Consider the following 13,823-nt stretch of genomic DNA (forward strand, 5'->3'; position numbering starts at 1 on the left):
TTTGCATTAATCTTTGTTTCTAATTACCTGAGGATATTTCTTTAGTAAAACTATAATATTATAGAAATTGACCCCATTTCCCCTTCTCAGGAACAGAATTTAAAAAAAGAACAAAAAAGAAAGAAAGAAAATCCGAAGGTCGCGGCCTGTAATTTTTTGTAATGAGAAGTGTATGTGCCTTCTTAAGCGAATCCTCACATTCGGCATTTTCTAAACAAATAATCTGTAATTTGATTATTAATACAAACCCCCTCTTTTCTCCTATAGGAGCGAAGTTTTCGCAATCATTGAAACGTGTTTTCTGTTAATTTTAATGAAGAATTTATCCCTTAGTTCCATCTTCTTAACCTCAAGAATTTATGATATATTCTATTTTTGTAAAAAAAAAAAAAAAAAAAAAAAAAAAAAAAAAAAAAAAAAAAAAAAAAAAAACTCTGTCTCCTATAGGACATATATTTTTAAAATTGTTTTATTAGCCCTTGCCTTTTGACAAAGGAATATTCTGTACAAATCCATGTTTCTATCTATAATAGTTTGAGTAAGGTATTGATGAGTAAGTCACTTTAGATATAATCTTTTTTAATTTTTTTAAATATAATAGTGTATATATCTTTTTAAAAACTCATAAATAATTCGTGTTCAGTTTTGGTATTTTCGCCCTATTTGAATTTTGTTGGCACTCGATCATAACATTTTTCTTAGATCACTTTTTATTACACAATTCACGAGTCAATACGTTTCTACTACGGTTTTCTCAATGGCTCTCTCTAGAAGAAAGAACATATGGTGTCCAGACATTTTCAAGAAAAAAATGTGACAACCTTGTCCCTCAGCACGTGCAGAAAACACTTTTGTGGTCACTTGTGGTCATGCTTGTGGAAGGAGCTGTTTCTTACGAAGGGTATGGGTAAGAGTCGCTTAACGGTGGCCGCGACTGTACCATGCAAATATAAAGTTGCTAAAAAGTGCAAACATATGTAAAAGGAACAAAAATGAGAAATATACAAAACGTTAATAAGAACCGGTAGTAACATATGGCTCGGAAACATAGTCACTGACAAAAGAAATTGAGAAAAAACGTAGAACTTTCGAAAGAAGATCAGTAAGGAAAATTTACGGACCAATTAAAGAACAAAAAAAAAAAAAAATGAAGAATCAGAACAAACGAAAAGATAAACGACATAATAAAGAATGAGGATATAGTCAGGTTTAACAAATCGAATCGACTGAGGAGTCTAGGACATGTAATAAGAGTGGAAAGCGACAGGATATCACAAAATAATGAGAGAAAGAATCTACTCCAGCAAACGAAAAGGAAGCCCAAAAACCAGATGGCTGGACGGAATAGAAAATGATTTGGTAAAATTGAAGATTCGAGGATGGAAAGAAAAATGCAGAGATCGGGAAGAGTGAATGCAAATAGTGGAAGAGGTCAAAGCCCACCCAGGATTGTAGCGCCAAGTGGTAAGTAAGTCAAAGATAACAATCAATAGTTACCGAAATATTGGTAAAATATTAAATACGACATACTAATTTAAATATATTTTATTTTACTTCATTATTACACATAATTGTTCAAGGTCATATGTAAAATTACCTTAAAGAAAGGGAGAAATGGTGCCGAAGCTGAGCACCAGACAATTCCTTTCTATAGAATTTCGTTAAATCGTACTTTCAATCAAACTTAAATCTCCAGTCATCAAGAAATCTGTAGTAAGAGTTTTTTCTACGAAAACAACCCATTTATAAAGAGGCTAGTTGTCAATTGTAGAACTTAACCTAAAGAACAAGATGGTTTCATAAAGTGATTCGATCTTAATGTGAGTGTCTTCACAAGGCCGCAGAATAAGTGGCTGGAACTCTTCAGGAAAACCTTCGTAAGATGTAATACATTAGGCAGGTCCATACCTTTCAATTTTTTAAATATTTATCAAAATAATGCTCAAAAGTGGGACACATCACGTACGCCTTTTACAAAGTAGCCTCAATTCTGTATGATCTAACCATCAAGCACCTGCACATAGTGTGCATACCCTATCATCTTTAACCAACTTCCCCAAGGTATTTTAAATCACGAATATTTCAGCTAGCGCTTTTCCCTGTTTCTTCGGGCCTTAACTCTTTATGCTACTAGCCTCAGTTGATTTTTACTGCTCGCTTTCTCAGCATTCCATACTCCCAATTGCATTGTGAAACAAATCTTCTCAAGCAAGCAATCTAGCAATAATGGAAAGTGAATGGGCGGGTTCTGCTTCAAGACACTAGGCCTTAAAATATAATAGATTTTACACACAAAGTACTGCCTGTATTTACTTTAATATATGCTTTACATGTCTGCTGCCTTTGTAAGTTCCTTAAACATCCCGCGCTGTCGCAGTTACTAGCCATATCTTGGCCTAAACCGAAATAGATGTAAATCTGTTTCTAGTAACCATTTAATACAGGTTGATAGGCGCTTTTAGCACGACTCATCGTTATGATGTATGTTTCCAGATATATAATTTCGTACACACCTAATCATCGGCATATATCAAGAGAAGGACTAAGTACCGGAAAGTAGATCCAGAAATATGAAAAATACATAAAATTTACGAGAAAGAAATGGTGAATCAGAGATTTTTCGTGTAATTCATAGCCCAAACTAATCCAACCTAACTCAGTAACAGACAAACATTACTTAAACTAGCAATCTAACCCAAACGAACTCAGTAACAAAAGAAATTACAAAATTTTAATGTTTTTAAGCCTTAACATTTTGGACCTACTGTGAGACAAAGAAAATAAAACTCCAGAAAGCACCCGGGTATTAATGACAGCAAGAAAGTTATGTAAAATTATTTTATGAAGTGACCACGATTTCCTTCATCTGCACGTAGTTACAGATTTGCCGCTTGCGTAGTTGTCTTCCCTTTCCTTTTTTATTATTATTATTATTAATATATAAGGAAACTATAGATTTTACCTGGTTTTTATTTATTTATTTTAACGCTGGGCTGTTCTCAATTTGAACTCTATAGCATTTCCATTAAATGTTTCATATTTGCAAATGTAATAACTGGAAAGTGATATAGAAAGCACGGCAGGTGAATGATACGGGGGATAAAAGCACAAGGGCGGATGCAATTAATAATATGGAATAGAGCGCGGTTGTTTTGAGTACTCTATTGAAATTTCTTTCAGTCAGTATATGATCCTTTTAGACTCAAAATAAATTTTTTTCTCCTTCTAAAAGTCCATTCTCTTACCCAACATCGTTTTCTTTTCTTTTCCCACGTTATAGCTATTTTAATTTCATCTTTTAATTAATCTGCTACAACATAACATATTGTTCCAGTAGCTTTCCGCTCAGAAATCTGTTGAGTTGAAACCAAAAAAGAGCAAGTCGACAAGTAGCCTTCAATTTTGGTTTATTTAATTCAACCGAATCCAAAGAATCCAGGTGCTAGTAGTCGCTTCGATTTACTAGCAATTGCAGAGAAACGATTAGCCGTGCGACTAAGTTGAACAAGTGAATACAGGACTTAACACAGAACATTATTTATCTCGCACTACGTCGCGATTTAAATTCGTTGCAGTTGGCAGATACATAACCATTACAGAAGATTTTCTCGTCACACTATTCAATATATCGTGGCGGACATAAGTCTTTGACCATGTAACAGCGACTGCTTTGAAGCAAATGCAGAGTATGAGAATTAAATCTGTCATATCTGTAGTGTCGTGTGGAGAAGAAACTAACTTGTGAACCAAAGGTTTAAGAACAACTCAGGTTATTAATATAAACTTTGCCGAAGATTATTAACTTATATCATTACTAGCAGCGTTCACCCCGCTTCGCTGCGGTCACCCTGGAACGCAATAAACTTTGTTACTTAGATAATTTTTACTTTTTCGCTTTCAAGTGATATGATAAAAACCATAGAAGAATGTTAACATTATATCGCCTGTCATTTATGTTAACCCGCCGAGTGACACGGTCATGTGGGTTGCATATAAATACGGTTAGATTTAGCTATGATGAGCTAACAAAGGATTTGTACGTTATGGACACTTGAATGGTCAATTATCTCAAGACACTGGTAATTAAAAATTAAAGTGATATGATAAAAACCATCTAGGGTCCAAATCCTAATAACCCCCCAAAAATAAAAGAAATTGGTTCAGCCGTATTAGCGTGATGAGGTAACAAAGGATTTGTGCGTTCTCTTTTATATATATAGATAAAAGAAACACGAAAGGCTTTTTGAAACAAAGAAAAATAACATACAACTTTGGAACCGGAGGCAAAGAAAACTAACGTAACCAGACTAAAGACGAATCATTTACAGCGTAGTGATCGTATTTCAGTGGTCAAGGCACTTGGCTAGTAATCTGGAGGTTCTTGGATCGAATCTACGTTTTTTTTTTTTTTTTTTTTTTTTTAAAGGAATTTTGATGGCGATTGATCGGCGTTGCCACACGTTTTATTATATTCAAATATTTGAATACTCGGATGTTTCAATACTTGAACTATCAAATCTTCAGGAATAATAAAAGTAATAATTATTATCTCGTAGAAGATCAAAAATTAGAAACTTATTATCACCCAGGTTTTACTATTACAAGCAGAAACGTGACATTAGGCAAAAAAATATTTCGGTTTTGTTTAATGTTGCCCATAAGAGGAATTTCTCATCTCGCTTCTAAAACAAACCAAACAAAATCAGGATGAAACTTTAACATTTTACATTTGAGACGGGACAAGGCTAACTCAAATTATCCTCTCGCTTTGGAGATGAGAATCGAGATGAGACGACAAGTATCATAAACATTTCTCGTCTTACCTCGATTCTCGAGATTGTGTATGCCACTCTTTAAGTAACAATTGCTCTGTAGACTAATTCTTATACGTTATTTTGTTATTTTGTATTTCAGAGTTCACTGAATTATGGTATGTGTATATATTTTTGTAGCAAAGCTTTTATAATTACATCTGCATATTCTACAAGTTACTTTATTATATGCCTTACTGTTCAATGATATTCAGTTATTTTTATTACAATTATTTTCCTTAAAACGTACAGTAGAATACTTTCTACATGAAACTTCAGTGGAAAGCTTTCGTTTAAATTTGGGTAGTTGCAGAGGTGTCTCTTGAAGGTACGGAAACCCTTCCCCGAAATCCCTACGTTTAAGTAAGTTTTGCCAAATTTTAGGGCAACTTTAAAACTTTTAATACCATTATTATTATTATTATTATTATTATTACTGAAGTGTTGTTAACTTAATGGTTTACCCTGTTCGACCCAGTTCCCGCCTAGTAGGCATTGTGCTGAACAAACACCGTGTGTGTAGGTTTTCTCCGGTTCCGCTTCCTCCCACTTGCTTTATTCCAATATTTCTTTCACTCTCATCATCGATGTCTTCTGTAGCTTAGCCGGCATAAACATTACTTAACAAATTTTCTTAGGGCTCTTGTGAGTTCAGTATCCCTACTTTTTACATGAAATTTGCCTGGAAACTTTCCGTTTTAACATTTAGCTAGTTGTAGGGACGTATGCAGAGTATGTCCTGATGGTCCTGACACTTCTCTCCAATCACGACTAATTTGTAACTTTTGCCTAAGGCTAGGGGCGATTTTACAGATGTTAATACAATCTGTAATCGTACGGAATTTATCTTCTATATTATTATTATTATTATTATTATTATTATTATTATTATTATTATTATTATTATTATTATTATTAATAATAATAATAATAATAATAATAATAATAATAATATAATAAATATTTGAGACCTCAATATTACGTCCTATTCCAATGCAAATAAGCATACCGAAGTTAAGAAAAATGAAAAGATTTTTTTTGTTTTACCCTCTATAAGGATGAACTGCCTTATAAGATATACTTTGGAAAGAAAATATGGGGGAAAAGAAGGTGTCGGCTACTGAACAGTATGAAAATCGAACCTTCGGATGCCTTAACAGAAATTAAGTAGGATTTGTCTTCATCACGATACATAGTAACACCCTTTTTTTGGGTAAAAGACATTGGATTATGTATGCGTTATATTGATATTTTAACAAAATATACAAACATATATATATAAAAAAGAATAGTTTCTATTTACCCATTTTGGTTGAACGAATATATGGAACGTGTTGAAAATGGCGAACGAAAATATTATTATTTCTAGTAAGAGTGGAAGAACTTAGTAACAATTCCACAATGACGTTTCAGACAAATTTATGACTCACACTAGGCCTGAAGGATGACCCATGGAATAGCATTGTGATTAAGTGCATGTTTGGAAATTCGATTCTTTGGGCTCTCTCCCGGGAATCGAATATGGGATTATGTGCACCAGAGGCACACGCGCTAACTACTAGACAAGCGGAAAATGCTTAGAAAACTGTCTATATAAGGGAACTGTAATCTGCTTTGAGGAGAAATAAAGTATCATCAACGTATTTCAAAATATCATATTATATAACTTTACCTCTGGATCTTTTAGTTATATAAGTGCATGAATTGCAGTTATAATTCATCTTTAATAACTTAATTGCACTGATCGTAAACTGTAATGCACTTTTCATCAATGAACTGATTTTTCTAGACCATACTGTTGACACTAAACAAGAGGTTGATGGTTTGGCTCGAGAGTTCCTGGTTCAACCTAGTTACCGCCAAGTGGGGTTTGTAATAGACGAACACCTTATGCTTCGGTTTCCGTGGTATTCCCCATTTCTTCCCACTCTCTTCATTATCCCATTGTTTTCATAATTAACATGATCTATTTTACGCTCGAAACATAATTGTGGAACGTGAAACTAAAATAAATTAATCGCACTTACTCTTTACTTTGCGAAACTATATCGCTATTTTTTTCGTTCTAACTGCTAAATTGTCCGTACACACACAAAGTTCTCCAGCCAAGACTTTTTTTTAAATCTTTAACTAGTATACTGGAATCAATTTGAAGAAATTGTCAATAGATTGATGTCTAGTTAGGCTTATTTTCTACAATCTCAGTTGCAAGACCCTGTAGTATGCAATGTTGCCTTTGTTGTCTCTTATGTATTGCCAATTTTAAAGAGTGTGGAATGGAATTTGACCCCAGCGTGGCGGAAGTTAATCAACACAGCAGAAATTTAATTGCATCATCAGTTATAAAAAATAAAGTTTTTTTCAGGTCTATTTGTCGTCTTTTCTTTTCTTATTTATTTAGGTCTAGTCAGCCCAGTGCTAATATTTATCATATGTCAGTACCGGTAGTAGTTTATTTCAACAAAACAAGAATAAATTATATCAATGAAACGAATACTTATGAAAGAGATCAAATACTTGCAAAACAAACTCACCTAAGCAACCGTCTCTTCCACCCTTTATGCCAAAAGAATCGATGAATAATGAATGGTGATAACAATATGGAGGGTGAATGAACAATACAGCCATGCTTTGAGCCTGATTCCAACCTCCCAACAGGCAGGTCCTGTGATCGCCAGCCTTACCTTAGACCGATCGACCATCTCAGATGGTATCAAATGTTTTTCAAAATGTTTTCAATTAAAAGATACATAGGCTTTTATGTTCATATATCAAATGAGTACTGCTTTTTTACCTCATTGTAAAATACGATAAACTAGTAATGTTGGTCGTCAATCTTCCCTCCAATATTTTGAGTGTGACACTTGGCCACGTATCGTCAAGAGCACACAATGTTATAAGACTTTTCTCACAACGCATTTTCTTCTTCTTCTTTTTTTTTTTTTTTTCTCAACAGTGATAGTTAATGAATATTACCTAAATTTTATCAATATTTATGGTCGCATACCTTTCTCGATCGTTACCAATTGGTGTTACTATTTTATTATATAACGAAATATGTATGTGGCGCTAATATTAGTGCACTAACTTAAATTACAATCAACTTTCTTATTGGATTTAACTACTATGAAACGTAGGAGGGCATAAATATCAATAAAATTAACGCATTATTCCCACTGTTGAGACGAAAATAACCAATATAAAGATCGTGTTGTAGAAAAGAACTTAAGCCACTGTGTGTCCCTGACGATGAGTAGCCGACTGTCATACTCGAAATATTGTAGAAAAATTATCAAGGAACATTACTGAGTGAGTACTTTGAAGTATTACGATGTGTTCCATATACTTAGTCAGTAATTATACGAAGAAATAATATGTAGATATTGACTAAAATGCACCTTGTCAAGAAATTAAACGAGAATATCCATCCTTATCAGACACGAACTTGACAAAAGTCTACAGTAACTTAACAAAACAAATTATAAACGTTCATCTCAAAAATCAGATTGTAAAAATCATCAATAAAAATAACTCCAAAAGTACTACACTTTTTCCACAGACTCAAAATGAGTCTCCGATTTTCCAGATCAGTAGGCACGTTGTTATGCTTGAGTGCAGTGGATTTTGAGTTTAACGTCCCGTTCAGCAGTGAGATTATATGAGACGTGTACCTTCTGATTAACGTGGAATCCGAACCACATGAGCTCCCGCCGGAAATCAAACCCGGGTGTCCTACGCTAAATGCGTGTACGCTAACTGCTTGCCTCGAAGGAGCTCTTGTTACTCCTTGCGATTGTGCCTGATTATGTTTTATAAGTGTATACATACAATTTTAAATACTGTATGTTATATATTTTTATATTTTCACAATTAAATATATATATTTATATAAAGGTTTTGAAAGATTTTTATATTTTATTATTTTTTGTTTTTATTTTGACTTCACAAAAACAGAAAGTTCTCCTTCATTCTCCATAAAATTGCGAGAAGTTTCAAGATTTCAGCTTAATTCTTACTTGTATTCTCTACTCTTAAACTTTCCTAATTCTCTGAGAAAGGCAGCAAAATTAGTTAAGGAAATATTGAGTACTGATTCTCAATTCTTGACGAACTAGGAAATACTGCTCTAATTCTTCTTTTTGTTAGAATAAAAATTCTGTTTATAAAAAATTCTGTAAAAATCCAAAATTAAAAGCCAAAACAATATAGAAAATGGCTATAAGCGTTTATGACTGCTTTTAATGTTAACATTTTGTTTACTTTTTCCTCATTGGCAATTATCACTGTTCATTGTAAAGGCTGAATGCAACTACAACAATTCAGTGATTAATTTTTATAATCAATGCGCATAGGAAGTCTCAAAGTTCACTCTTAGCGTCAGACGCTTCTCTAAGCGTGCATCTAAAACGGAACTGATTGGAAAACGGCATTATCGGCGTTTCAATACTAAATAACACATTGATGTATGTGCCCTTAGAAGAATTTACGATATTATACGATAATATAAGAATATTAAAAATTTAGGAGACCTCGAATCCGACATCTTGGACTATAAATTTGTCAAATTGCATCTCGAGATTCAGATTTTTATCTTACCAGTGAACTTCCCAGTATGCTTTATGCACTGACGCTGAAAATTGGTACGACAATTACGCGAAGCCTAAAAGAACTTCAGTAAACCATTTTCGCTTCAATAATTGAGCCCTCTGAAACATTCCCAATTTCGAATGAAGACTAATTCTAGAACTCAGATGTAACAGATTCAGCAATGCAGAGTTTTTATTCATCAACAGACAGGGCATACAACTGAAGCTACAGATTACACGTGAGTAGATCAAATTCACTGTATTCACTGTACACTTTTGATGTTCCGCCGATTTTGAATGTAGTATTTTGTTATGAGTTTGTGTCCTACTAAAAAAGAAAAAAAAAAAAACTTGTATAATCATCTGTAAGTGGCAGTTCTATAAAGTTAAGCGTAACATTCGGGATCACCTCTCACAAACATGCTACGCTTTACAGGATAGTTTTAACTAAATTAATTATCTTAAATATGTGTACTTCTCTTATTTCTTAGGCCAATTACTTCCTGAAATTTCTCTTGGTCAGGTTATTACGTCTCAATATCCGAATTCAGACATTCGAATGAGGACCGAGGCCCCGTTGAGACGTTTTCCCCCTCGTGTCAATTAAGCTAAAGGATACTAGTCGACGGGTAACCGCCCATCAATATTGCACATATTGTGTTGGAAACAGATTCTATGAGGAAATAAAAGGAGGAATAAATGGATATGATAAGTTGGAAAAAAAAAAAGGATAGTGCCTAAGTAAATTATAAGAAAAAGCCTTGAAAAGAGGAACCATTAATATGTTTTTCTTTGGTTATAATAACTTGTCCTAAGGGACAATGGAAATAGAAGTTAATGAGACTTTTTTTTAATTGTAAACAAATCATGAAGTTCTTAATGTGAAGTTAAAGACTGATAAAATTTGGTAATAGAATGGGATCCAGGCTGACAAAGAAAAATAAAGGGAAAAAAATCACGGAGGCAACCGAGACGTCAAGGAAAATTATTTAGCCATGTGGAAAGGAAGGAACGTCGGACATTGGGTGAGAGGTTTCCACATTCTCCTGTGAGTTCAACAACTTCCACTATTTAAAACTTAGCTAAGAAAGACTATCTGAGCTATCATAGTTTGGTTTCCTAGCGAAAACCGTTTTAATGACTAGTAACTCAAATATTGTACAAATAATCGCATTATCATTATTTTGTACATGGAGTAAATAAAATTATAACTAAACATTATAAAGTAAATTAGGCTCTTTTACTTCACTTCTACAAAATAAATAAATACATAAAATTAAAAAAAATAAAACCCACCTCTCATGCACTAATAGCAACAGTGTAAAATACTGGTTAATACCAAATAATATAAACTAATATCATATACCATACCTAACTCAAATTATTTAATTAAGCATTTTTTTAATTAATATTATATGTGTTATAAGAATAGAATGTACACATAACAATTTGTCTATGTTCCATTTATAGTTACTCTTACATATTCAAATAATAGTGTTCTGAATCAACCAAACATAAAATTACACATCACTCTACACTTACCTTGCATTTCCACATAGTTATTCTTCGATCTCCAGCGCCATTCTGCAGATTTAGCATTATACATATCATTCGCTTGGACTGGGTGATTATGGTAAAGTATTTTAGAAGTAAATGCAAGTTTACGATCTGATGCTTTATAGCCAAGTGAAACAATTGCAGGACAGCCCTTTCCCAAGTACCTGAAACGTAAAATAAAATAGTTTTAAATACAGACAGACTAGACGCACTAAATGCTTGTATGTCTCAGTAGAGTGGAGAAAAGAGTAAAGAGAATGAAAACTAGTGACAACACTCTGGTTGGGTATCACAGTCACCCATTTTGAATTTAATGAACTAAAAGAAAAGTGGTTCACCTTGTGCCTGTGTGTTTTGTTTTGTTACTTTAATTGAATATTTCCTTCCTTTCTAGGAATATCATTAGCACCATTTTCATTACTATAGCGCCGAATCCTTACTTATACCTCCTATTGTAAGTTATATATATATATATATATATATATATATATATATATATATATATATATATATATATATATATATATATATATATATATATATATATATATATATATATATATATATATATATATATATATATATATATATATATATATATATATTTGGGGCAAGGTATCCAGTGACTTAATTTCAATATTTGGTTGCTCTTAATAATTGTCCCTGTACTTTCCATCAGTTCACTGTTCTTATAAATACTCTATTCTCATTAATAATTTATGCGGAGTTCTACAATATGTCTATAATTTGTGCTCTATGTGGTTGCCACTGAATTTATTTTTGACTTTTGGAAACATTAATTCCACTGGCAGATGTAACACTTTGCAAATTTTGTGACTTTTAGGACTAAGATGGTTGAACACTTATTTTGGCTTGGAGTTTATCAATGAGATTTCTTCTGAAAGCTAGTTTCACATTTTCGTTAGCATCAGGTGTGAATTTGTGAAATAATTTTCAACTGACAATTCAACTCCAAGTGAGGACAAAGTATTCACATCCAATTTTGGAAGTTATGTAAATATCCTCAGAAAACACCTGTTGATACTTTATTTAGGTTCCTTAATAAGACTGCTAAACTTAATAGTGAAGTTGTGTAAACTGGAAACCATCTGTTACAAAAATACAAATAATGTAATAAAATATAAATAAATATTGTGTATCAATTTTATGATTTACTTGAGATGTTGATTATACTGTTCTATGGAGGTCGCTCTTATCTAAGTTGAGTTTAGGTCTTTTGGTTCTGATGAAAAATGAACCAAAAACTTTTCTTTCTGTACTATTGTAACGCAGGTACAAAACCGTGGTGTGTTCTATGTTATGTCCTGTATCCTGCAGATATTTCAAAAGACCGAAAGTAGAGGGTTTTTCTCCCTTACCACTAACCTTCTTTAACCCTGGTTGAAATGTTTCTCTTTTTCATATCAATATAGCATTCATTCATTACATTCACACGAAATATTATAGATCCCTGAAGAACCCAATTCATCCTTGAAATAACTTTTGTATGTTGATAAGAAACTTTCGAAAGTGGTATTAGATTATACTAATAAGTTGATTTCAAAAGTATTGCCTATTTTCTTTAACGTTTCAGAAATGCCTACTCAGAAGGGTAAGTTTTTTTTTTCTTTCTTCAATTTCCTGTTGTTGTTTGTAGTATTCCTGTGCTGAACTTTTCCATTGTTCTCTCCTAAATCAGCCAATATTTCAATGTGTTATTAAATTTTGCTTCTTCTGTGAAATACCTGGAGGCTCTTGAAAAGAAGTTTTGCAAATATTTGCTTTGATGAGGTGCGAATGTACCGATTCTTTGCGAACAAAAAACAAAATAAGGAAAAAAAAACTGTTGTTTTGTTTCTGTAGACTGAAGTGCAGAATTTGTTGTGCTTCCTGTAAATATGGATGTCCAGAAACTTAATGCCGTTTTCGGACTCTTCTTCTGTTGTTGAGTTTTATATTATCGTGGTATTGAATTCTTTGACCACGTCTGAGAAAGTGTTGTTATATTTGTAGATGATAAAACAGTCGTCAGCATATCGATAGTATCTACACACGCCAAATTAAGTGTTCAACCACCTTAAACCTGAAATTCACAAGATTTGGCAAGTGTTACATCTGGCATTTCACAAAAGTCAAAAATAAATTCAGGGACAAGTACATAGAGCGTAAATTTAAGACATGTGGAATTTCACATAAATTATTAATATGAATAGTGTTTCTGCAAAAACAGTGAATTGGTGGGAAATACAGGGACAATTATTAAGGGCAATCAAAAATCGAAATTAAGTCACTGGATACTTTGCACTAACTGTTCTTTAAAGAAAATGAAAACTTACAATAGGAGATAAAAATAAAGATCCGGTGCTACAGTAATAAAAATTGTGCTGATGACGCTCCCAGAGAGGAAGGAAATATTCAGTTAAAGTATGAGGAGGCATAAGGCGAGCCAATTTTCTTATGAATGTGTACAGTATAGCTTCTATACGTATTTAATGAACTACAGTTATATGAAAGCGAGAAACGAACAGTATGGGAAGAAAATGTCTTTGTAAATAACAAAAATTACAAAATAAAATTTAACTTGTACAGGAACATCGTAAAGAAGATAAAGGAAAATAGTAAGAGAAAAAAGAAAAGAAGTGGTTGGAACAAGGAAACACTGACACACAAACAGATGAAGAAGAAAATCTGACGGTGGTCAAAAAGATAGGTTGATGAACATGTGATTCGAACAAATTATATCCAATATGGTCATAACAATCAAAAAGACAGAGAATAGCATACAACCGAGTAGAATGTTTCTCTAGCTTTCCTTTTCTTATACTCCGTTAAAGAATGATACAAGACCTCAAATTTCCGACTTTATTTA

At 32.8% G+C, this 13,823-nt stretch overlaps 2 protein-coding genes across 2 annotated transcripts in view; one reads left to right on the forward strand and one right to left on the reverse strand.

Annotated features, from left to right (window-relative positions):
- The window catches only part of LOC145662650 (uncharacterized), a 293,979-nt gene that overhangs the window by 266,237 nt on the left and 13,919 nt on the right, over positions 1–13,823 (reverse strand). Inside the window, exon 2 of the mRNA XM_081728436.1 lies at positions 10,940–11,118. Coding sequence (XP_081584562.1) covers positions 10,940–11,118 — 179 coding nt within the window. The remainder of the gene's footprint in view (positions 1–10,939; positions 11,119–13,823) is intronic.
- The window catches only part of LOC145662651 (uncharacterized), a 38,275-nt gene that overhangs the window by 14,667 nt on the left and 9,785 nt on the right, over positions 1–13,823 (forward strand). The gene's annotated exons all lie outside the window — the stretch shown is intronic.

Source organism: Thermobia domestica, chromosome 10 (assembly GCF_964235325.1).
Source record: "Thermobia domestica chromosome 10, izTheDome1.hap1.1, whole genome shotgun sequence".
Taxonomy (NCBI): Eukaryota; Metazoa; Arthropoda; class Insecta; order Zygentoma; family Lepismatidae; genus Thermobia; species Thermobia domestica.